The 25824-nt window shown below is 48.1% G+C and overlaps 1 protein-coding gene across 1 annotated transcript in view; it reads right to left on the bottom strand.

The window, feature by feature from the left end:
- Positions 1 to 2618: 2618 nt before the first annotated feature.
- Positions 2619 to 25824, bottom strand: part of LOC118250102 (chromatin remodeling regulator CECR2) — a 93238-nt gene continuing 70032 nt past the window's right edge. The window contains exons 6-19 of the mRNA XM_035550799.2: positions 25170 to 25219; positions 22603 to 22772; positions 21801 to 21878; positions 16877 to 17033; positions 12589 to 12718; positions 12261 to 12298; positions 12068 to 12159; positions 11670 to 11796; positions 9840 to 10273; positions 8488 to 8616; positions 7454 to 8264; positions 3954 to 5337; positions 2948 to 3053; positions 2619 to 2683 (exon numbers count right to left, since the gene is read on the bottom strand). Of these exons, the coding sequence (XP_035406692.2) occupies positions 2678 to 2683; positions 2948 to 3053; positions 3954 to 5337; positions 7454 to 8264; positions 8488 to 8616; positions 9840 to 10273; positions 11670 to 11796; positions 12068 to 12159; positions 12261 to 12298; positions 12589 to 12718; positions 16877 to 17033; positions 21801 to 21878; positions 22603 to 22772; positions 25170 to 25219 (3712 nt within the window). The 3' untranslated portion in view covers positions 2619 to 2677. The remainder of the gene's footprint in view (positions 2684 to 2947; positions 3054 to 3953; positions 5338 to 7453; positions 8265 to 8487; positions 8617 to 9839; positions 10274 to 11669; positions 11797 to 12067; positions 12160 to 12260; positions 12299 to 12588; positions 12719 to 16876; positions 17034 to 21800; positions 21879 to 22602; positions 22773 to 25169; positions 25220 to 25824) is intronic.

Raw genomic sequence — 25824 nt, 5'->3', positions numbered from 1 at the left:
AGTTTCCTCATTTGTCCCAGGTTTATTGGCCTGAATAGCAGTTATACTTGCATGCCTTTTCATAAATACCTATTACTGCTTCAGTGAAGGAAAGGCTAAACCCAGACTTGCATTTCCTAGCAGCTGGGGCCCCTCTGAAAATCCACTGCCAACTGATAAGCCAGCAGTAGACCCTCAGATCTGGGACAAACTCAGATCAGCCACAGCATAGTTCTTGGCCGGGTAGAGCAGTTACCAGCTTCTCACTCCAAGGACAACCTTCAGGATTATCTATTCCAGTTTATACCAATCCACCAGTGACAGCTGTTCCCTGACTGATGAACACTAACAGGGAAAAAAAAAATCTCCTTTTAGTAAAGTAATTGACATTATGCTGAAGTCTTCTTTTTGGGAGGAGCCTGCTAAGCCAGGCAACTCACTGGACTGAACAGAGAGCAGCTGTAGTTCACAGGCTAGCTGCAGCAGTGAGTAAGGAGAAGTGAATTTATAAACACATTTGTGGGACTAGCATGAAGAAGTTTAACTCCTCTTAGGCTTGGAAAATGCCTTGGCTCTACACAGCTCATCAGAGGCAAAACTGTAGCAACAGGGACTGAGACTAATTTGTAAGGGTGGCACTAATATATCAGTCTTTCCTATTTCTTTTTCAAGAAAGATCATTTCTCATCTTCTAGGCCTTTTGTGTTTCCAGAAGCTGAGGACAGAAGGAGTAATGGCTCAGTCAGATGCTACCTACCATTTGCTCGAACAACTGTGCCAGCGCATGGTCGATATACACAGCAGGACAAAGGTGGTGTGGCCGTGCATGCTAGTGCAATCCAGCTAATTGGGGTGAAAGCACCATCCAAGGTGTTGGAGCAGTCAAAAATTCTCCAGAAACTTGGAGAATAAAACCTTCCCCTGGCTGGTACTGCTGACCAAAGGGCATACTGCTTTGTCCTCACGTGCTCACTTCTGCTGCCACTTGTGTTCCTGCAAGCACAATATGGCCAGCACATTGGCATGTCCTTCTTAACTATATATATACACCGCTGTCCTTCCAGAGCCAGCCTGCACTAGGGCTCTGGTCCAACAGACCTTGTTGCCCAGTCTTACAGTGTAGCAACTCCATCTTGCTTTACCCTGGCTCCCCCAAGAATATTCAGCTGTGCTAGTTTCAAGATATAGATAAATAGCTGGAGAAATACTGAACTGATTTGTCAATGAGGCATTGCCCATGCAGTGCTGCTGCTGGTGAAAAGTGCCTGCAAACCAAGTATTGCCTTTGATGGAAGCTGCCACTGGCCCCGTGGTACTTGCTGCTGCAACATCAAAAACAATGGAGGTAAACTGACTCAACTCAAGCACACAGCTCTCTCATCACTCACTGCCCAAGCTATTCCACCTCAACATCTGATTTCAAAATCAGTGCTTTCTGAATCACTGGCTTCTTGTAAACACCAAGCCCAACTATGCTGGCCAACAAACAGCTCACACTAGCAAACAAACCATTCCCCCAAAGCAGCCTTATGCTCCAACTTTCACAATCAACTGAGAGCTGTCAGGAATCCTGGTGTGGTTTCTGCTTTGCTGCTGCTAAGAGGTGAAAATAGGCAAGGAAAGAGAAAGAAAGGAGGGACTTGGTTCCCCTCCTCGGGCAGGGAGAGGTACAGACCTGCACATTTGTTCTGCTGGACAGGTGCTGCTCCACACCCAGCTGCACTGGTTTCACTGAAAGAAGTCTAAGATGACCAATTGTGCCATTTTCTGTTTTCTAGAGCATAAATTACTCCTACAAGAAAGGCAGGGAGGAGGGTACTACGCTAACAGAAGGGACAATGCCATGAGTGTCCTGTCCTGGTTTCAATTCCTGGTCCTGGTTTCCTTGTTCCCCCACGATGACAGGGAGCTGGAAGTGCACTCAGGCCCTGGATCCAGAGGGATGGAGGCAGGGGTGAGAGGGGAAAGAAGAAGAGGAGAAGAGAAAGAGGAGGACGTGTTATGCCCCTGAGCAATTCCTGCTATTCAGTCAAACAATTACCAGTTGGTGTCTCAGTTGCAGAGGACAGCAAGTCATCCATTGCATGTTCCCTCACCTCTCCCCACTCCCACGAAACCCTCACCCTTATCCTGAAAGATTTCAGTGTGATATGATTGTAAACAGTTAAGGATTCCTCCAGTGCTAAGCCCACTACAAGCTGGGCCCACCCCCTCCCCCATTATGTACAATACATTCACCAACAACAGAAATTTATTTAAAAAGGCAACAGGTTAAATTCTGTAAACTGGATCCAGCTCCAAAACACACACGTTAATACTACAAGTAAAATTCCATCATCGTCCTCTTCCACCCTGAAAAATATACCTGAGTTTAGCAGTCAATGAAAGTTTCAGCCCCCACCCCCGCCCTCCCCACCCCAAAAATCCCTCAAACCCTGAACGAGACGCAGTCTTCGGTCACGGAAAGCCACTAGTTTGGCGATGCTCGCCCTGTGGTGGCGAGCCAGCTGCTCGGCCGGCTGGGGCCCTGCACCGCTCCAGGTTTCCAACACAAAAGCCGCCGTGGCACCATGCTCCATCGACCTGAGAAGCTACGTGCTGCTTGGGTGAGGGGAGGGTGGGAGGAAGGCCTGCCCCTCCTCCCCCTTGTCCAAATCACGTGTGGCTTTCGTCTTCATGAGGTCCTTCCTTCCTTGGACTAGCTCTAGAAAAGGAAGAAGAAGAGTTGGAGACACTAACTGGCAGCTTTAGGACAGAACAGTCTCACGATTTCATGCAATTACTTCAAAGCTAGCACTGTCAGCCCAGGTTGCGTTTTACAGAGACATCCCCAATTCCTCTACCTAACAGAGGGCTCACTTCCCAGCTTCCTCCAATGCTTCCCACTCTTAGGAAATATTTTAGTCCTTTAACTGTCAGAAAGGAAAAAGGCTCTCATCTGAGCTCTACTCTCCTTGGTGACCCTTACTTGATCCAGAGGCAACGCTGATGGTTTTTGTGGCGTCAGATCTTCCCGGGACATGGTTGCTGTAGGCATCTTCGGGAAGGGAACTTGAGCCTGATGCATTTGCATTCTGGAGCCAGGTTGAATGGAGAGAGTTTTAGCACATGAACATCAAGAGCAAACCTCATCTACTTGACCGAATGCATACACACACAACTTTCACATACAAGTACGCATTTTGCATGTTTCTTTTTTAAGGCTTCCCCCCCAAACACAAACGTTAATTCCTGTCCCCCTCCCTCAATGACACAGCTGTAACCCCTCAACACTAGAACACTAGGAGAAAAGTCCTTTGGGTCCTTTTTCTCCATGTCTGCCTTACAAGATTTACTGCTCAAGTCACGATGGAACTATGGCAAAACAGTAACAGCTGAAGCACATTTATGAAGTCTGAACAAGGAATTTTTGACGTAGCAAAATTTTCCTTTTGGGAATAAAACATAATATGCAAAATCTCTATGAGAATTGATTTTCTTTAAGGGAAATACGAGACAGAGAGGAAGGGCAAAGAAAGAAGAGGGTGACATTAAAGTAGAGGAGTTCATAACAAGAGGCTAACTTCCACTTCAGTTAAGTACTCTGTTGCACTATGAGAAAGATGTAATAAAATTCTTGCAAAGAAAATAGTATGAGACCCTTTGATTAAGGGATGCACAACACTGGACAACACATTAACAAAATACTGTCAGATAAAACAAAGCACTGGTGTGGAGATGGACAGGAGAGGCTAACAGATCTCCATGATGGCTAAAATTGTGTGTTTTAAAAAGCTGCAGCAAGACTCTCTTCGTTTCCCAGAAAGGTCTAAGGGACCTCTTACTCCAAGAGTCTAAGAGTAACCTGTTAGCCTTTCATAGCACCTGCCAGCTCCTCCGACTTCAGCCTGGGCCTTTCAAGAATACCCAGCACACATTGTTACCCAGGCATCGCCCCCTCCCACCTTGCCTTCTCACAGAAAACACGCTCTTACCCCGATGATCTATACAAGTCCTGGGGTGGCCCCCCCATGCCACCTCCACTGCCTCTCTGCTCCATCAGCAAGGCCTGAAAGTGACCTATGTTCTCCTCCCGGCAGCGGTACAGGGGTCCCTCCTGAGAGAGGCCGTTGGCCTGGCCAGAGGCTGGATGATGATGAGACAGGTGGGCATTCATGGGCGATCCATATGTCCTGGGTTGGAAATGGCTGGCGGGATGCCGGGATGCATAGGGAGAGCCAGTCTGTAGCATTACCCCGTGGGGAGGGAAAGCCGATGGCCCAAATCCCATTCCCGAACCCAGGTGAGGCGGGGGAGCTCCGTAGAGGAACTCTCCTGCTGCCACTGAGCTTTGCCTCTTCGTGGCCGCGTTGTGGTTGTCCAAATCAAGGAACTCTTTGGGACTCTCCGGCCGCTCCTGTGATTCCTCGGACTTCTCATCTTCAGGCCCCAGATCCTGCCCGTCGCTCGGAGAAACCTCTTTGGCACTCGCTATGTCCATGCGGTTGGGAGAAGCCAGGGCAGCACTCAGTGCCTCACAGCCCTGCAAGCTGCTCACATTCCCCCTGTCGGAGAACGGGGGTCTGGCCAGGGGCGGGTGGCCACTGGGGCTGGCCTGGGGGTGCAGAGGCCTCTGCCAGTCCGAGTAGCCCTGCGGACAGGCGTAGTAGGGCGGTCGCTGGTAGTGGTGGTAGGAAGGTTGAGGCTGGGGCTGGTAGGGATAGGGCATGCCCTGGTGGGGCCGATAGCGGGGGAAGACCCCGGGGTGGGCATTGCTCGGCTGGAAGCCCCGCGAAGGAAAATGCTGTGGGTGGGACACAGGGGGAGGCTTCCCGCCCATCACCGGGCTGAAGCCTTGCAGCCCTGGGTTGATGTGGTACCGTGCGGCCGAATTGGGATACTCCAGACCAGGCATGTAAAGAGGGTGGAACTGGTTGGGGGCAGCCCCCACGGTGCTGGTGTCCATGGTGGGGAGGCCAGTGCCCTGCCCCATACAAGGCACTGCTGCTTCGGGCAGAGCCTTCCCCCCACCGCAGAGGGGCTTCTCCATCAGGCTGGCGGCCAGCCCCTTCCCCTCCGCCGGCCCCTCACCCACTGCCCCGTTCTCGGGCACGGGCCCCCCTCGCTCAGAGGCGGGCGCCAGGTCCCTCACGCAGCCCTGTGGGCCAGCATAGCTGCTCTCAGCCGACCAGGCACCCTTGCTCTGCCCTGCCTTCAGGTCGCTCTTCAGGCCGGAGCCATCCCCCTCCTCTGGGGGCAAGGCATGTCGGGTGCATTCCATGGGCAGGGGGGGCTTGGGATGAGGTAGGAGTTTGGCATAGGCCCCGTCGGGAATGCCGATGCACTGAGCCTTCTCCTCCACGCCCGCCTGTGGCTCCACTGGAAAGAGAGGGGGGAAGCATCAGGTGCTGGTCTTGTTTTGCACGTCAGCCCTCCCCACCCCACATGCACGCTCACCCAAGGCAAATTTGCCAGAGTAATTCCTGGTAGCTTAGCCAGATGTGCCAAAACAACCTCCTACCATCTACTTTTGACAGCAAGAACAGCAGCCTCAGTCATGCTGGGTCTCTCTCCACTTTGGCTGCTGACACAAAGTCCCAGCCCTGATAAATCTCCAACATTTGGATGGAGAAAGGATGGAGAAAGTACCCCATCTTGCTGAACTATTCAAAAGAAGAGGAGTGACTTTCTAAACCAAGAAGCTGATTCCATCAAAGACTTTGAAGTACTCCAAAGCCTACAACATCCCATCCTCTACTCAGACCTCTTCACAAGATGGCTGGAGCAAAGCATCATGCTAACTGTGGGCTTTGTGGGGCTGTAGTCCCCTTCTACAGCCAACACAGAGTTGCTCTTTCAGAGACCCATAGCAATTCCAAACTTTGCAAAGTTGGCTGATCTTTTGAAAGAGCTCTTTTAAAAGTTACTCACAGGGTTGCACACCTCTCTTAAAAAGATGGGGCATGTGAACAGAATCCTTATGATTTCCATTAAGATACAGCCCCACTGTAGTTTGCAAACCACTTCCACCAGAGAAACGTGGCATATGCAGGTTTGCTCTGACACATGGGTGTACAGAGGCTGCCCCATGGAGAGGCAGCTTTGGGAAATACTGCAGAATCCACATGAGAGCAAGCTAAGAGACAGGGCTTTTTTGACTTTACACTGTGTTGCCCCCCCTTCTGGTCCACAAAGCCTGCTTGCCCACAGTTGGGCAAAAGCACTACCACATAGCAAGGTACTGTGAAGCTGATCACAGCCATATTTTAACCAACTGTGATTTGGAGATGCAGCCACTCTGCCCTGTAATCACTCAATGTCCTCTTGCGGTCTCTGTTCTATATCCAGCACAGTTAAATGATAATGAGTTTTAAGCAATGCCACACAAGGAAAGAGTTTCCTCTTAGTCCAAGGCACACAAGGGATCGATAAAAGATACAAGGTTTTTGATCTCTAGTTTACCAGCTAAAATTAATGAAAAAATTTGTTTTTGATCTCTAGTTTTTTTTGGTCTCTACTTTAGGTTTGTTTGAAGTGTTTTTTTTTTTTTTGATCTCTAGTTTACCAGCTAGAATGAATGAAATTCAACTAGAAAGAAACTTGTGGTGGCACACATGACACGCTGCCATCTCATCTGAACTGACATGACTTTTCAGTGCCTTTCTGGCAGTCCTGTTCTGTGAAGATTTTGAGATGTAAAGCTCACAAGGCACATGTGCATTTCAGAGGAGAAGCCATATTGACATATATTCAAGGAAGTGTATTTAAACCATTTATTCGCATAATGTCTTCTCTCCTTACCTAACTCTTTGCAGATTCAATTTTTATATTAAATCCAAGTGAGTTCTAGAAGCATTACAGACTGTGCACCCAAAGGCAAACTGATAACTTGCAGGCATAAGTGGGCTGGAGGGGACCTCTTGCAGGTTACAGTAAAATGAAAAATCTTAGAAAAATCTAAGTGATGGCTGGAGCAGAAAATATATTCTGATTTAGAATTTGAAGGAAGAAAAGATGTGTATAAACTATGTGCCGCACAACTATTTAAACAAAAATTTAATCTTTTTCTAGAATAAAACCTGCTTTTGTTGCAGATCTTCAGCCAGTGTTTAAAATGGACCCCAGTGAGCCTGGAAGTTAGAGCATCTTTCACACTTCTCTAGTGGTGCAAATCCAAATAAAGCCATGTCTGCAGATACAGGCTTTGTGCATCTGCAACACAGTTAAGCTTAGAACCCCAAGAGTCTGGAGCAGCAAAGCTAAACTATGGGGGTGTTCCCCAACTCCTCACAAGCACCCACCCACTACGCGTGAACTCCCAACCCCAGGGCATAGCTCCTCACTCCCTGTGGCTGCTTGTGCACCCTTGATGTGTTCAGGACAGGCACAAGGCACATGGCTGCATTCTCTGTTGAGGTCCTACAAAGAGCCCAGCAGCAGCAAGAACTGGGGAGAAGCCTCTGGGTGGCTTCTACTCAGTGCCACGGGGAGTTACCTTGGTTGCTCTCCGGCTCCATGGTCTGATCCTGTGAGCTCCCGTTCCCCATGACCAGCTTGGGGGGTGGCATGCCGGCAGAGGCAGCGTGAGCCAGCTGGGGAAAGGGTCCGGGGAGGTGTGGCGGGGGCGGCTGGCGAGGGTGGTAAGGCACGCCCGGTGGGCACACACGGGAGGACAGCTGCTGCATCGCGATCATCTCTGGGCTGTCCATCATCGAGTCCCCACCCTGGCACCCTCTCTGAACCTGAGCCGGTCCCCCGAACAGAGCAGCTGGTGGCTGTGGCATCCTCTGGCCTGCGGCTTTTCCGGGTGGTCTGATATACCCTGAGGGAGGCACCCCGTGAGGTAGGAAGTTTGATTGCTCAGTCCACTGGCTGGGAGGCAGAGGAGGCCGTAAGGCCCGGGGCTCCATCATATGGCTGATGGCACGGGGCTGGAGCGAGGGCGCTGGCCCCATGGGTGCCTTCTCCTCTGGCCCCACAGCACCTTGGCTGGCAGCACTGTGGCTGCCATTCCACAGGGCTGGGTGCCCGCGGTTCAGATACTTGTAGGGCCGGTACATATGTCCAGGGGGCACCTCTGAGCCTTCTGGTGGCCTCACCGGAGGCCCGTTGTGCCTTGGAGGGAGGAAGCCCTGCTGGAACTGGGCTGGTGGGTAGACGGTGTCCGGAGGGGGGCCGCTCACACGCCCCAGCTGCAGGGTGCCAGGACGGGGTCCGAGGCCGGTGACATGGGTCGGCCCTGCACACACCTGCTTCTCAGGGGCAGCCAGCCTGTGCCCACGGTGCTCGCTCAGTCCCACGGCCGGCTGGGGAGAGAAAGAAAGAGGGGTGGCAGTGAGAGGGAGGTGGTGAAGGGCTGACACTGGTGTGCCAGCAGGTTGATCTGAGGAGAGGCAATGCCACCGCTGTGGCCATCGGGGCATCCCCACACCATGGGGAGCAGAGGGGACTTGCAGGGCACTGGGTGCCTTGCTTTGTTGTTATGCTGCTGTCTGCTTTCATATCTGGAAGCTTTTGTTTGTTAATTACCTGCATGGCAAAGTGCTGGTGCTGCTGAACCGGGTCTCCAGGATGGGGCTCTGGCACTCGCGGTGAGCCATACAGTTTTGTTGGATCTGATCCGCGCAGGGGACCAAACGTTCCTGGTACAGCTGGTCTCTGGGGGACAGGGAAGGGTGAAGGAAGGAGAAATAAACCCATTTGTGAGATGTAGAAAAGCAGCAGAGCTGCTTCAAGCAGGGGGTAAGCCAAAACCAAAAGAGCCACACAGAAGAACAGACAGGCTTTTTTTAGAGATACCATGAAAAACCTGTAGGCCTTTCTACAAGATGACGTGGCTCCCCTGCCAAAGTCTATCATATATCCCTGAGCTCAGGTTGTGATACACTCACCTACCACCCAGCTATTCGGAAGCAAGCAAGACAACTGGAGGGGACAGTGGTTTATTCCTGTCCTTGGAGCAAACCACAAGAGCACGTGAGCAGAACAATGGGGAACATGCTGGATTTCTTTCAAAATACTTACTGGCTCCAGCTCTCCTGTTGGCTTCTGCTATCTGCATCACAAGAATCACTCTAAAATGTTTGATTTCCAGCTAAAAAAGTGAGGAGTAGCCTGGATCTCAGAAAAGCAGCTGTCACACTACACCACAAGACATCATGGGTTAAAATGGAAAAGACTGTAAAGGATGGGTGAGGAACAGCCCATAGAAGAGGCAGAACAGGTGGCCCTCGGAGAGGAAACATCAGGCTAAAGAGAGGTCACTGCTGCAGCCCAGGGTGGCCTTATGTGTGGTTTTGTTTACTGCTTTTATAAATATCAAGGCACAGAATGCAGCAGTATGCAGATGGCACAAAGTTACCAGGCATCTGCAAACAATTGAGACAAAAGAAGGCTGGCTTGTTCAGCATCATAAACTGGAGGTTAAAAGAGGAAACGTGACTGCTTTACATGCACAATAGGGTACCTCTCTCCAGGGAAAGAAAGAACTGGGGGAGCCAGGACTGCCCAACCACACATGGGTACTTGCCTGTCAAAAATGTTAGCAGACCATTTCTAACTAGTGTGGTAGCGATCTAGTACAGCCTCCAGTTACTGAAGTAGCTACTCTTCTAGCTCCAGCTGCTCTTAACGTAGAGTATGTTATTTCCAATCCTGTCTCCTCAGCCAGCTACACAAAGACCAGGTAACACTGAACTATATTGGTTTAAATTTAAGGGCTGAAAAGTTTCAGTTTGAGAAACCACAGCTCCGACCCTCAATCTCTGGGAAAAGATCCTTGCCACAAAGTAGGGATTCCACAGGAGAGAGTTTAATTCCCTTTTTCCCTCCCTGCCTCCCTCCACAGGCAGGATTGATGAACAGCAGAAACTACTCCTTACCATCTGGCTGGGATGTGGCACAGGGCTGGGCATGCTGCTGTACTGCAGTGAGCGGGGGAAACCTCGCCCATTGGAAGGGCCCACTTCTCGAGACGGCTGCATGGGGTTGCCACTTGGATCCTCTGCAGAGGACGAGGAGAAGGAGGAGGAGGAGGAGGAGGAGGAGGAAGCGGGAGCCCTCGAAGTAGCTCGATATGGTGGAGGTTTCCCTCCATTTTCCAGGCGCTGCTGCCTCTTGCCTGTTCCCTCTGGGTCTCGTGACCGAGTCCAAACACTGCCAGCACTGGAGCGACCAGCCCGCCGGCTCCTCTTCTCCCGCCTCCCGTCTTCTCTGATCCAAAACTCCTCATCTGTGTCTCCATCTTCCCCAGGGAAGTGCTTCATCATTGCTCGGTGGAAACACCTCTCCAAGTTGTAAGCCATCTTGGTATATTCTGCCATCAAAAAAAACCACACCCAGCAACATCAAGGACAGAGCCTTACAGAGAGAAACAGTTAAGCAACACCAGACTTTCCTCGTTTCAACAGGCAAATCATCTCTCCCCACAATTTTTTTTTTTCAGGGAGGACTTTGTTCCTAACTAGTTGACAACTGGTCTATACTCTTAAACTCAATAAGCAATGCAGCATCAGATTTGTTCAGTAACCCCACCAGAGGACAGGCACACAGGCATGACAAAGTACCATTAGCAGCATGGCTTGCACAGTCAGCATTAACCTAACATCCCAGAATAGTACCAAGAATTACATTACGGCAAGCACCACCTCTGCTTGCAGAGATGTGCGTCCTGCACTGTTAGCCAGCAGTGCTGAGAAAAGAAACGTTAAATTCCAGCAATGTTATTTGATTCTGTTCAAGAGGCTTTTGCTGTACTGGTTCAAGTTTCTGCTGTATGTTACAAGACAGAGGAAAAATCAGCAAAGATCATTTATCCATTTACAGTTTTTAAAGCACTTGCTGACCATGACAAAAGCTACTGCAAATACCAGGGTCACGATTGTGCCATTTCCACGGGACAGTTCTGATCAGAGGGGCTCCTACTTTTCATTGGGGTGGATAAGAAGGAAAATACATGTGAGAGGTGTCAATCACAAAGGCTTGAAGCAAATGACTTTCCAGTTGTTTCCACTGAACTAAAAGTTCCTTGGACAACAGAGTTCTCCCACTGGCAGTGCAGAAATGCTTTACTTAGGGCCCACTGTGACAAGCTCTGTTTTCACTTTCAAAGCGGTGCTGTTGAGACATGGTCTGCAACAGTGACCTACCATATGGGGAGTGACTTCTTACCTAAGCAACGTGCAGAATTTTAATCAGTGTGGCAATTAAACCCAGGGTTTCCCATTTGTGGGTTTATGCTATTCATTCAATAGCCAAGGAACCTAAAAAATACATTTTCCACCTAAAAGGCTACAGACGTGGCTCATTTTTCACTTTTATGGGGGGTACTCAACAAATACTGGGGGCTGACCAGACTCTTATGTTCTTTAAAATGTGTTAGATATCATGAGACAAAGGAACACAGACGCATGCAAGCTCACAAAGGAATGAGCTTGTAAAGAAACGGAATTTCTTCTCTTTGTATGTCCTGCCTTCACCACCTATCAACATGGGAGTCCCTTAGTATGACAGGCCACATGTATCAGCATAACAACTGTGCTAAAAACCTGGCTAAATCCCCAGGCCTTATTACTCAGGAGCTTTCCTCCAGCCTCTCAAAAATATCCTGAAAGAGTGTAAGCACAAATCAAGTTCTGGTGAGTAGGTAGAGATCAGTGCCTGCTTTAACTCAGCACTGGAAATAGATGAACTTAGCATCTTACTGCTCTTACCACTGCCTTCACCATTGTACTTAAGACAGTTCCTGAACATGGTCTTCATATCGCCCACAAATTCTTCCTTGGTGCAGTACTGACCTCCATTCAACTTCTTCTCCATGCTAGAGATGTCCATGGGGGCCTGAAATTCAACAAAACTTCCCTTGAGTTACAGCAAGAGCAATGGGACTTACAAAGGTACATAAATTACTAGCTTCCTCACAGAGAGGCATGCAGAGCAGAGGCTGCTCTCCTGAGGGGCAGCCTCTCTTCTTGCATTTCCTACACCCAAAGGGACTACTGCAGCTTGACTGTGAGGATAACACAGCTCACAGAACTTCAAAACACTTACAAATAATTGCACCCCAGTCAACAAAGAGCATCGGTCAAGCACGCTGGGCTGCTTTCCCTACCTTAATGATCTGGTAGTAGTTAGGAGCATATGATTCATCAACAGGTTCCAAGAAGGGCCAAGAGTCCTTGTGAGCCTTTACCACATCTAGAACTGGTAGCAACAAAAGACAGGCAATTACACACACATGCCTGGGGGACTGTGTCACTTTGAAGAAGTCATGCAAAGAGGAAAACTGGGACAGGTGGACTAACCTTTGTACATGGCTGTGAACTCATCATCCAGTTCAAAGCTGTAATTGGAAGAACAACAGTGAATAACAGAGACTTAGGACATATAAGGCATTCCCTCTTACCTCATCCTCCCTTCCATGCCACATGCAGTGCCACGAAGTTAACAAACAGGCCTCATCACAAACACTCCTCTAGCGTGGACCAAATCCAGTTGTTTCTCAGCTTACTCCTTGCTGCTCTCCAACCTCACTTATCCCTCCTCATTCCTGTGAATGACCACACTCCTCTCCTCCCCTCCCCACAAAGGCTTCACTGCACGGGTGTGCTGCGTGCCCAGCTGTACACTCACAGATCCTTGGTCCTTCGCTCTTCCCTGGTAGGGGAACTGGGATCCAAGTGGGAAAGCTCAGGGGGCAGCTCCTTCCCCTGTGCCAGCAGCCAGGCCCGCTCTTCACGAAGCTTCCTCCTCCTGGCTCGCTCTGCAGCGGGAAGGGGAGACAAGCAGAAAAAGCCATTCAGCACTCCTTGTCAACATCATCTTGCAGAAAAAACTCAGACAGCTCCTGCAGCTCTCAAGAACTCTCTGTAAAGAAGCAGAGGATCTAAGCATACACAACAAACACACCTCTTCATTTTCCCTTGACTAATCCATCAGTGATTTTGGAGCATTACTGTGATGCAGATGCTCCCCATGCCAGCTTTCAGACAAATTCCTGACCACAGTTTGGTACAAAGAGAGAAGTTCAAAGCAAAGACCAAGGCATAGATCAGTTAAATGGAAAGAGATGACTTATTAAATTACCATCCTTTATCTGCTTGCCACCAGTCCCCATGCTGTCAAAAAGGCACAATAATTCCTCAGCCAGGTGAACTCATGGCAGCTGGTTTTGCACTGAGGTTGATGAAGAACAGTGCTGAAGGAAGGGTGAACTTTTACCAGCTGGGTGGCAATGAGTAGTTGGGGTCAATAATATCCTCCATCACCACAGCTAGCTTTGGGAAGATTGTTCAGGTAGGCCTTCACAGCCAGCAGCCAGAGAGAGCAAGCTACCACACAGGAGGGCCACTGGGACAGCTTTGGTTTAAGAGGTGAGAGACAGGAAGAAGCAACATTAGTAATATAACCTGTAGGTTGCAACCAGACAGCTGGCTAACAGATTGCTTCATAATAGAAAGTTTATGGACTCTTATGAACCTCATTTCCTTTTTGTTATAGGAAATCTGAATTCATTTGACTTGCTAAACACCTGTACCAACTTTCTGTTGAAGCAGAATTCTGTGAAAATGCAGCTCAAGGAGAGATGTCATAGATGTAACACCCCAGGAAATTGGCCACAGGGCCACACCAGGGAAATACCCAAGTGAAAGAAAGATTGGAGAGACTTGGCCAAAATCCTCTAACAGAGGCTCCATCTCTGGACAATGACATGGAGTTGAGAAGTACCTGATCTGGTAGAACAGTATTAATATGCTCTCCTACTCTGCCAGTCAAAAGAAAGCCTGTGATGAGGAGTAGGAGCACAAGAAAACCAGGAATGAGCATCTCCAGGATGAGATCTGTATGCATTTAGTCTTTACTCTTACAAGAGAATCACCACTCAAATAGACATTCTACTGCTAAATAAAGCCTTCCATGCTTCTCCTGTAGATACCGAGGAAAATGCAGGTACTCCTTCCCTGAAGAGGAGTTGACAGCCACACCTCATGCCCAGTCAAAAAAAGTGATGGATTTCTCTTCTGGAAAGGAACCTGAGATGTCAGAGTCACCAATGGCACCACTGCAAGTCATGGTTTTACTCCAGGAACAATACCCACATCTGAAAGCATGCTCTAATAGGATAATGGATATTGTTTAGCAATAGCTACAAGGTGTATGTTTTCCAGAGAGGTCCATGGCCAGATATATCAAAGATTGGTAAAAAAAAAAAAAAAAAAAAAGTCCAGATTTTCTGTTGCAAGACTCTGGGCTTCACCTGAAGTTGGGACTTTCATTTAAGATGTTGTACAGACATAAATCAGCATCTGTTACACCATTTAATAAGGAGAAGTCTAACATCAAACTACAGTTAGCAGAGATTATCAGTCAGTCCAAGCACAGTTCAGTATTGCACACTTCTTTAGTAAAATTAACCTCACTTAGATGACATTGTTATGGATGCCTAAATGAAAAAGCTGAGAAACACATATGGTAATGACTTGGGCAGCAAGAGGAAAATATCATGCCAACAGCAACCAAGAGGTAAGGTCACGTGGATATTAGAAATCCATCAATGCCTGCCAAGCATCTGACGTGGTAAACTGACAGGAATTGCAAAGTGCTACCCCATTACCAGGCTGGAGCTCAGTCGGGATTTATGACAGGTCCCAGTACCACAGGGAGTAATTAATACAGCATGTTAAAGGTAGAGTTTGCTGCCATACTGTTGGCCTGGATTGAGAGGCCGCCAAATACCAAAAGCTAACCAATGCCCTAAAGGAGTACCTCAAACAGATAGAAAGTCATGTATGTGAGAGGTAATGTTACAACAGCATCTGGAAGAGAACTGGAAGATTCTAACCTGCTGTTCTGGAAGAAATCTAGAAAGCTGCTTTAACTTGTAAATTCAGGAAAGTCCAGATGGGCCCAGCAGGAGGGTCCCTAACTGGGGTGTGCATTGGAGTGAAGGAAAGTGAAATCCCACACTGGAAAGAGGAATGTGATCTAAAAACAGGCATACAGTCCAAAACCAAGATGCAGGTGAAGTGCTGATAAAGTCACAGAGAGCACAGATATTCCACCCTGTGTTTCATATTACCTCTCGACAGAATACCTTACAAAATTGTTAAATCCTAAGCAGAAGGCAAAATACAGGAAAGTCTTTGTTACCCTAAAAATTTGTCAATGGATGTCCAGCTTTAACAAGTCTGAACCAACCAAAACAAGTGACTTCATTTTCAAATCACTTTCTGTCCATCATAAGAACTATCACAGTAAGTGTTAACAGAGGGTGTGCTTGACAGTCATAGAATCATTAAGCAATAAGGAAAGGTGGTTAAGAAGCCAAAGTCTTACCCAGATAGCTGCTGTTTCTATGGATGAAAAATGTAGCACTGATTTAAACGGAACAGATCATCCATTTAAATAACCTTTCCAAACAGCTTTTGCACCAGTTTAAAAGCAGACTTCTCTTGACTTAGCCTAAACTGACTGGGAACAAGTTTGAAGTAAATTGAAAGAAACTGCTCAAACCAAAATAAAAGCATGCCTGCCAAGAAAAGCACTAATGTATGCAAAATGGCTTTAAAACAGCTTATTGCCCAACCCCATGCCAGTTTTCTGAGTGGCTCTGGTACGTTTGTATCAGATGACATAGTTATTGTATTTACCCCAAAATTGACAAGGCTTTTATCAAAACAATACCTGACCAACTCTGAATACTAGATTTATCTTTGCAACTCTTCTGGATCTTGAAGATTAATTTTGTCTATACAGATGGAGAGTTAAAGCACAGAGAATACGCAATTTGCCAAGGTGATACAGATATCTGTAGCAGATCTGGAAGCTGGATGATTCTGAGTTTAAACTACCAGATTAGCCAAGACCGGCAACCAGAAATATCCAAGGGCCAAGCAAGTAATTGGATTTTCGAAAGGTTAGAAAGTAAGCAGGTAAAAGAAACTATTCTTAGATAACATCTGGTCTGCTACCAGACATCCGGTAGCAGACTTGTTTCATCTTGGAAAGTTTACAGGGTTTGAATGAGCTCTTTTTTCCCCCCCCTCCTTTTCTGATTCTTTCTCCACCTAAGGATTCACAATAGTGATACTGCCATGCATTGTGAGAACAGTTTTCTGACAATATTCAGCATTTCCCTGGAGCTGCAACAGCCCAGTCAGCCACTGTGGCAAAAGCAGCAAATAAAGAAATCTCTGTAAGGGAGGCTAAGAGAGGTGGTGGCTAGATATGAGACACCAGTACCTACATGTACAGGCTGAATGTCTCCAGTCTGTGTCTCAGACTTATGTATTAAATGCAAGACCATTGTTTCTTGCAGAACAGCCTATATTTGTGTTAAACTTAAAAACATGAAAAAACAAGGCCAAAACTTGAATTTGCTGCCTGCCAGTGCTCTATTTAGTCTGGTTCCCTCACCTTGAGTTCTCCAGCTGATGAGGTCCAGAGCGATACAAAAATACTACTCACTACTCCCATGTTGTCCCCTTCCCTTTCTCCCTGAAAGGAATCCTTCTTTCATCATGCAGTAGGCCAAAAGGACCAAATACTATTCAGTAAGAGTTAAGCCAGCTAATCCCGCGCAGAGGGAAATCTATGAGAACCCCAGTGAGGAGACAAAAGAAGGAAACTGAGGAACAATATGGATAGCAGGAGAAAAATACAGCTATGGCAAGGAAAAAATGAGTACGACTTGAGGAAGAAGACAAAACTGAAGGGAACACTAGAGAACAGCCATCAACACAGAGAGGTGGACAAGGCAAAAAGAAAATACAGTCAGGCCAATTTATCTAAGCCAAGTCCAAGAAGAGTTATTCCCATTAGCTTGCCTGGCAGGGGAGGGATGCAAATAGCAGATCTTAATTCAAGATCTCAGACTCAGCTTTGAAATCTCCCGCCTCTGCTTCACACTGGCCGCACATACCTTCCACTGCTTTGACCTTCTCCTCCATCTCTCTTTTTCTCTCCTCCTTTAGCAGCTGCTCCTGCTCCCTCTTCTGCACTGCTATAAGGATTTGGCGCTCCTCCTCTTCCTCCCTGCGCCTCTGCTTCTCCATCGAACTGAGCACATTCGGGTTTACCTGTGACAAAACAGTGCACAAAAAACTGTAATGCACTGGCTTATTCAAGTCTGAGCAGAGGCAGGTTTACTTTGTGCAAGTATTAAGGTATACCTACAGGGAATAGCTGGAACAACAAAGATGTACATATGAATTCTCAGATAATAAGCAACATGTGAAGGAAAGTTACTTGCCAAGCAATGAAACCCTACTGATTGAAAGGCAAAGGAAGGAGAAGTGATTGGTTAGGCAAACTGCTGCTCCACCAGGGATGTACCACATGGACTTCCCTTCTGGGCAAAGGAATCTGGCTGTTGTCACCCCTATGCAACACCTACACCCCTTCCAGCTAGCTGAGTCCCGAGTTACAAGTGCAAGCAGAAAGAACTGCTATGCTGAACCTTGCTCTGCTATAAAATACCCAGCACTTAGGATAGAAAAGGAGACCGGTACAGCCTTACGTCAAGGTATCATTTGGAGTGTTTTTCTTTCCCATTCAAACTAAGGCCCACCATATTTCTATGAGCTAATCTCCCATGAACTAGCTCTCAGTCATTTGTTTTGTTTCCTGCTGGGTCCCCTGGCCAGCTTTCTCATTCAAGTACGCCTGGCTCTTTATTGCCCCACTTCCTTACCTCCCCATGCCCAGCAGACTGTAAGGCTGTGTTTGATCCCACTTAGACTGCACGCTTCTCAGACCAGGAATTGCCTGCTCCTGTTTCTCCAATAAAGTGAGAGGTATGTATATGGCAGTGTGGAATTACCTTTATTGGCTTAATTTAATTATAAGACAAATGAATCAGCCATCTACTTCCACCTCTTTGACTTCTGCAAGATCAAGGTATGTGTGCTTTATCAGCAAGGAATACTGACCAGAAAAGAACAATGCGCATACAGTTTTGTCCACCTTCATTTCAGGGACTAACCGGCAACCACCACTTAAGCAGAAGGTATTTCCTGAGGATTAGCAATCAGCTGGGGTCCCCTGGCTGCTGCTCAGACCATCAACTTCCCTAGGCCTATTATTAATCCCCAGAAAAAATCTGGCACTATGATTACTATTTTGTCCTTGTTTTGTTGCCTAGAAGGGGAACCTCGGGGTGTTTTGATAAATGCCTAGAAATGTTGTCTGGTTTTACTGCACATTCATTCCCTCTCTGCCTTTCCTTCCCCTACACAATGCTGCCCTACAATCTCCCCCTGCAGCTCTCCGTGGACAAACACCACGTTATTGTCCTGTCCTCAGCAGCAAAAATACATTAAGAGAATTACACTTCAACCACCAGCAGCTACAGAAAAGTGTCCAAGGGAGCGCTATAGGATTCTTCACAATATCAAGTCCATATCCTGCCTTTAGAGACAGACTGGACAGCAAAAGCACCTATTCTGTGCCATCTTTTTAGGTGAAAGCCACAGCATGATGTCACCACAAGGGAACTCTGCCTATGTTCTTTTCCTTAGTTCTTTGCCAACTATTAGCACTTAATGCTTCCACTGCTTTCCTAGGGAAACCATTCTGCAAGTCCACACTCCTTTAGGTTAGCCAGCACCTCCTCACATTCAGCCTGAAGTTAATTTTTCATCCCCTCATTCCATCCAATTATTCCTAGTTACTCTTTTCTAGTTCAGCATAAATTCCCCTCTTCTTCAGTCACATTCCAATGTTTATGGGCTTCCTCAGACACTTGCACAAATCTTCTGTTTCTGTAATTAGGTTAAATGTTTCCTTACAAAACAATCCTTCCAGCTCCCTAATCATTCCAGTTGTCTTTCTCAGATATTTCCTTCAACTAATCAATATCTAAGCACCAGGATGCCCAGGACTGACACTGGTATGTCAAGTAGAAGAAGATAACTTAAAGAACTGGGTTCTACATTTTTGCTCTTTATTCTTTTTCATATCCCTTTCCTATCTTATTTTCTACTCATGCACTACAAACTTCTTTTCAGGCCTGATCCTGACAGTCTTTAAACATCTTTCGTCCTAACTTTCCTGTCCAATCTTTAAACTGCAATAGAAACCAAACAAAACCATCAACAGGAAGAGAAAGAGGTAAGCAGGAACCAGCCCTCAGAAGTCAGCAGCACACTAGATATTTAATTGAGGATGCGACCATCAGCCTTTGGACTCTCCAGCCAGTAGATCTAAGCCAACCTGACATGCCACACTAATTTGTGCAAATGTTGGTGCACAGGTAAGACCTCCCCTTCCCTTAGATTCATGCAGCATCCACCATTCACGACCTACATAAACACGAACACAACACCCAAGTCACAGTGGTCACACCAGGATCTCTCCAAGCCTACTGGGTGCATCGAGCACCCCATATATACTGTAACGGCGCAAGACAGAATCCATAGCATGTTCCGCATCAACCCTTCACAAATATCATGCTGACAAGACAATGAGACGATTTTAGCAAAGGGGAGAATGTCAACCTGGCAAATCTAGGAAGAGAAGGAAAAGGCAGAAACCACAGACTGCAGCAGATGCCCGTAACAACTGCATTTGCTCACTGTGGTGCTTGCAGGGCAGTGGCAACGCTGGGTGGATTCTTCAAGACACATCAGACACAGAAACAGCCTGAATTTCAGAGGGACCTACTGCCTGCTGCTGCTGTCCCAATTAAAGCCCATTGGAGCTGAGGGTGTTCATCTCAGGGTTAAAAAATAAGCAAACACAAACAAAAGATAGATAGCAAGTTTCAAACTCCTACTAGATGTGATGGAAGCAGACACCCATTGGCACAACAAAAGCAAGAAACCAACACAAGTTAAACTTCCTTCTTGAATGAAGAAGCAGCAAAGAGAACATTTCTCCAGCTTCATTCCCACTTGCATGAAAAAAGCCAACAATAAGCAAACCAACTCTCACTTCTGTGACCACCACCTCCTTCCCTCCGCCAGAGAGCACTCCAGGACACAACATTGCTGCCTCCCCCCGGACCCCAAAAGGGCCAAATTTCTGCCTTTTACTTTGCTCTCAGACAGCAAGTATCAGACTTCAGGAGCAGGAGGCATGGGCACCCTGGCCCCTCGCCCTCCAAACCTTCCCTGCTCCGGTTTCCGCAGCACTGCCCTAATGAGGGTGCTGCTCAGGCAGCTCTTTAATGAGGAGCTAATCTGAACCACCTGTTGAGAAATCCCCCACAGGATTAGGAGCCTACGGAACAGTTGCATCTCGGACCAACGCGGCATCCATCTAATGGGGCCGGGAGGCAGGGGTCACCCCTGCACGGGAGACAGTTTTCTCCCGGAGGCTTGCCTGCTGCCCAGCCCTCACTCAGCCAACAAGCCATCAGATGCCTGGCACCATCGCTGGCTCCCCTGCGTGCTGCATCCCGCTGGGTAGCCGGCACAACCGCCCAGAGATTCCCCATCCTCACGCTGGCTAAGTCCCCACTCCCCACTGCAGCAGGAGCCAGGAGGGCCCCCCGCTCACTGGAAAACGTTTCACTGGCCCACAGGCAGCAATTAACAGCCCTCTGCCGCCACAGACCTGGAGCACCTGCGGTACTGATTAGCATCATTCAGGCTCCATGTGTTTCCCACTCCCCTCCTCCCCTGGGATTTCTGCTGCCTGTGAACAAACACATGGCCCTGCGCTTCCTGGACAGTGGGCTTTGCAGAGGGCAGCGCTGGCCCCAAACTGACCATCGCCAGGGTCTTATTTTCCTCTCTGCAGGCTTTTATCTGCAGCATGATGAGAGGCTCTTCCTTCCTCTATGTATTTTAAGTAATCGTGTTTATTGTGGGGAACTGTACTTTCTCCTTTGTTTTGCAGGAACCCCTGACTCACGTGGAATATTCCCTGCAGTTCAATTTCCCAGGGTTTGACAACATTCTGGGACAAAACAACAGGTAACTATGTTTTCATTACATCTGCAGTGAGGGATTATACCATGGCCTGATAGAATCAAGCCATTTTTTCCTCTAGAGCTAATCCTGTGTTGCCTGACCAATTTCTTTGGGTAGCAGTTGCCAGTTCAAAGAACCCCCATCTCCACCGCACCATGCCCCTGGCTGTGCCAACGTGACTGTTGGGGGCTGTGTGGTGAACTGGATCGGAAAGCTGATCTATGTTCAAAAATAACTGACCAAAGAAAAGGGTTATATTTAACTCTAGCCGTTTTTCTGGGTCTGGTTCACTGCACAGACCCGCAAGTAGCAGCGCTTTTACACCAATGGGGTAGAGAGAAGATGAGGGTGAGGAGGCATGGAGGGGCTGTTTTAGCAGACAATACTACAGTTTGATGAGCATTTCTTTAAGCAGCCTAAATTGCGACTTCCATTTCCATCTGACCCCCTCCTAGCTCAGCTCTGTACTACATCAAGTCTTTCTTCTCTCTCTCTGCACTATCTACACCCTCATGTGTTTGCAGCCTCACGTTTTCCCCTTGGCTGAATTTCTGTCATTTCCCTTTGTAAGCCAGTTCTTCTAGCCCTCTCATCCTTCTTCAACTTTTCTTTGAACTGCCTCGAATGTGCCAGCACTTTCATTGAAGTGGAATTCCCCAGGCTGAGTACAGATTTCCATATGCAGCTGCACCAGCTTCTGCGGCAAGGCCGGTTACCTCTGCGATCCAGAGGGCAGCACCTCCCTGCTCGCCATAGAAACCCCGAGTGTCAGCCTGCGTTTGACGGGCATTACCACCCATCTCTCTTTCAGCACAAGCACTTTCAAACTACTCCTTCCCACTGAATAGCGATGCTGCGGTTTATTTTTTCCCCCAGGAGGCATCTGCTCTCGCCTCCCTCCGTTGTCCTCCCCCTCGCACCCCCCCTCACCTCCTGCTTGATTGGTTTGATGGGCTGATGGTCAGACATCCACCTGGGAGAAAACTCTGTCCGCTGCAGACGCTTCTCCTGAAACAGGGTTGAGAATTGAGGGAAGGAAAAAGAGAGTGGAGGAAATTAGGGCACATCGGTGATACTGGCAGGAGAAACTCTGGGGGCTAGAAGCGACCATGAAATCCCTATTAGCTCTACAAGGGCAGCAAACAAACAAATCGAACTCACTCCAAGAATATCACGCTGACTGCAGAGCCCATTTTACAAAGCCATCCAGACGAAGGATCCTGTTCCTGCTGTCCCACCTGAAAACGTTCCTTTGATGGACAACACCCTTTGGAGTCTAAGGGCTCTGACATACCATCTCAAGCAGACTTAGCTAGGACAGCTAAAGCAGCAACTGCCCCTTTAGCAGAGCCAGCCAAGAAACTGCAGTAAAAGTGAAATCAGAGGCAGCTTGCATAGAAAAGCCAGGCAGTAAATCGCAGCAGTTCAGAAGCAGAGTTTCCCTGCTAGCAGAAAAGGGACACACAACATGGATGAAGACAGTAACCCCTTCAGCCATCCTACCCATGCTACCGTGCAATCACCAACCAGATCTCTAGCCCTACCACTCCATGGGGAGAATCCTTCTCCCCATGCGTAAGCTAGACAGCCCCTGCATCCAGGGCACTTGCAGGCTGGAGAGGGGAGCAGGACGGGGTGACAGCTGCTTGGATTTAGCTCTCCTTCAATCAGCAAACGTCCATGCTCTTGGAAGCAGTCAAACAGAGGTAAACAGGATGTCATGTCTCCTCACCTTCTGTGCAATCATGTTGCAGATCTCCGGCAGGAAGTCTTCACTCAAGAGTTTGTAGAGCTGCCGCTCTCTAAGGGAAGTCCTCTCTCTGAAGCTCTCTGTGACCTGCCTCCACTCCTCTTCCGTCTGACACAGCAGCCACCATGTCCCACGGCCTGGCCCTTGGGACCCTTCAACAACATGAAAGGATGTTATCTCCACAGCAGTTATGACTAAACTTTTCTTTATCCCTTCTCTTCTCCTGCCCTCAGGGCTTGGGAAGAGGAAAAGATACTGCCCATGGTCACTGTTATGGGAAACATGCTCTAGCAGGGGAAGCACTGTCAGTGTGCCTAAAAACTGCACTGCTAGAGACCCAAAACTCTCAAGCTACCACAAGTATGGTTACTTCCCCTGGTGACACTGAAAGTGATGCCAAGACAGAGGAATTACATAGGTGAAGAAGTAAAGGTGGTGTGACATCCCTGCAGTAACCCTCCACTCCAGTTATGATGTACCAGAGGGAAGGATTTGTTTCTTGTAATGGAGGCTGTCAGCCAGAGCAGGACATAGGGCAATGCAAATGCCTGATTTAGTCTGGCAGCAGAATAAAAACAATGAAAATGAACATTATTTGAAAAAAGACTTTTTTTTTTGTACTGCAAACCTTTGCTGCGGTGAATAAAACCTTCCATTCTACCCAAATGAAACATTTTGTTTGCAGGCACTTGAAAGAACTGAAGAGGAAGTGAAGGATGGGGTTCATCGGGCTGCCAGATGCTGGGGAAGTTGCAAAAGTTCACATCCCATCCCTGCTTGATCCAGAGCTGGATCTGAAGCAGATCTCCCACCACTCTGAAGCATGTCCTAACTACCAAGACATTCAGAGCTGTTCCACTTTGTGTGAAACATTTGAATATTAATGGTGAAGGAAAGGCGCTCTCGCATGGTGGTTGGAACACCCACCTGGAAAGAGGGAACGCAGTTCCTGCTGCACAAATGTTTACACAGAGCAGAGAAGCCTCATCAGTTGCAACTTGCATGCTTTTGCCCCAGGATGCTCTCTAAGCAGAGAGCTTGTGGCTCACTTTTGGAGAGGGGAAGACGTTGGCTCAAATCCTTTTGGGTTGAGGGGTTCTCAGCTGCCTCAAGAAAAGTCAGGCTAAACACTGTCTACTGGAAAAAAGCAATGACCTCTCCCCCCCCCCCCAACAGCAAATGACATGCAGCTTCTCACTGCATTTTCAAGAAAATGAACAATGAAAAATAAAAACAAGCGAAAAAACAGAGCCCCTCTCTCTCTGAACATGACCCCAGGCCCTCTGTGGATTTGAGCTACCAGTGGCTCCTGCATGTGAGCTATCAGGTTGCCCCAGGAAGGACGGAGAGCTGCAGCCTCCCTCCGGCCACCTGCCCTTGGTCGGGAACCTCAATGCCATGGTAGCTGCAGGTCACAGGCCAGCAGACAGCTTAACCTGCCATCGGCTACAGCTCATGTTAACATACCAGGGACCAGAGAGGGCAAAGCAGCAACCATGTGCTATAGCTTCTGTCGCCCTGGCTCTGTGATGCTGTCTCCTTTGGCCGAAGGAGGCATCGGATAGCTAGGGGCTGTGACATCACAAGTTATTGCAGCTAACCCTGCAGTGGGGAGCTCACCTGCACGCTGCCCTGAAGCCTGCCCCCTCTTTTTCCCTTCCCCTGCCAGCTGCCTGCGGCTGACTGGCTTCAAAAGCAGCCAGGGCTAATGCACTGCTTTGTGCCACCAGAAGATTACTCCACAGCTGAAGCGGCACAATTTGCTAGAAAACAATGATCTGATAAAACCCAGTGTCTCACGCGCGTAGCTGCAGCTCTGCCTCCCAACTCCAGAGCAGCAGCCAGGAAATCTGAGCACAAAGGCAGAAGGGAATGAGGCATGGGAAAGACAATGCCACAGTTGCCTTTTATTGTGGAGGAACGGGCAGGCTGAGCCCGTGAGTTATGTGGAAGCCAAGGGATTCGCATGTATGACAAATGAGCCCTGGCCTCCTCGGACTCAGTTGCACATTATGTTGCCAACTCTCTTTTCCTGCTTGCCTCATTAACCCTTAGGTGGGTATCCCCAATCCCACAGCACCAAGCTCAGCCAACAGACACTGGAGGGAGAGGTGAGGAGAATCAGAAAGGTCCTTCCCTATCTTGGCATCACTGACCCAGCTCTCTTCCCAGCCCGTGCACGCGGCATGAAAGAAAAAATGTGCCTGCTACAAACAGGGGCTTGTGTTCAACTCCCCCCCAGAGAAGTGAGGGCCATTCACAACCCATTTCTATCAACTTTAGTGAGTAGGTGGGCCCCTAAGGCTTCATGTAACCCAATATGTTGCGTTTGTTCATCCCAAACTAATCCAGGATAAGATAGGAAGCAGGCAGGTGCCCAGGCTCCCAGCTGCAGGGCAGCCTGTAACACTAACCCCTCCTTCCAGACTCAGCTGGACCACTGACAGACGGACTCCCCCTTTCCTGAGAAAGGCAACTCCCTGAGCTTTGATAATTTCGGAGTCGTGTTAGCTGATAATATCAACCCTGACCCCAGAAAATCTCTTTACCATTTCTTATCTGAGTCTCACGGATTAGCATGTTCTCTTCTGCCTTCTCCCTACCAAAAAGAAAGAGAAGTGATACAATAAATACAATACTTCACATCACTGAAAACAAGACACTTCTGAGAAGAATGGGGATACAGCAATCACTGCACACAAAAAACATGCAAAAAGCCCATCCATTATATTTATGTACATACAAACACACACTTGTCATAGCTTCATAAAATTTTAAGAAGTGAAGGATGCAGGCTAGAATTTGGCAAGGACAGTATCTCAATTCTCATGGGAAGTATCCCAAAATCTATACTGACTCAAGCAGCCAAGATTTTGGCTTCAAGCACTGCACACTGAAAGCACTCTTTATCAGGAGCGTATCCCCTAGCACTGCACAGAGGAACTGCATCAAGTGAGGCAGTTGGAAGAGCGATACCCAGTGTTTCACCAAGCTTGGCATCCATCTCAGTCAGAATTTTCTTTGGAGAGCAATCAAAGCACCTACCAAGTCTGAGCTTGCTTCACTTCAGAGATGCATTGAAATTATGGCTGCATGATATATACATACTTACTGGGGGAACCCCAGAAGCACATTATATTATTAATTGCGAGAAATATCAGAGAGACTTCCCTCTGGGAACACATGCATCCTATGTCTCTTGCA

Source organism: Cygnus atratus, chromosome 1 (genome assembly GCF_013377495.2).
Source record: "Cygnus atratus isolate AKBS03 ecotype Queensland, Australia chromosome 1, CAtr_DNAZoo_HiC_assembly, whole genome shotgun sequence".
Lineage (NCBI taxonomy): Eukaryota > Metazoa > Chordata > Aves > Anseriformes > Anatidae > Cygnus > Cygnus atratus.
This window is presented reverse-complemented; position numbering and strand designations above follow the sequence as displayed.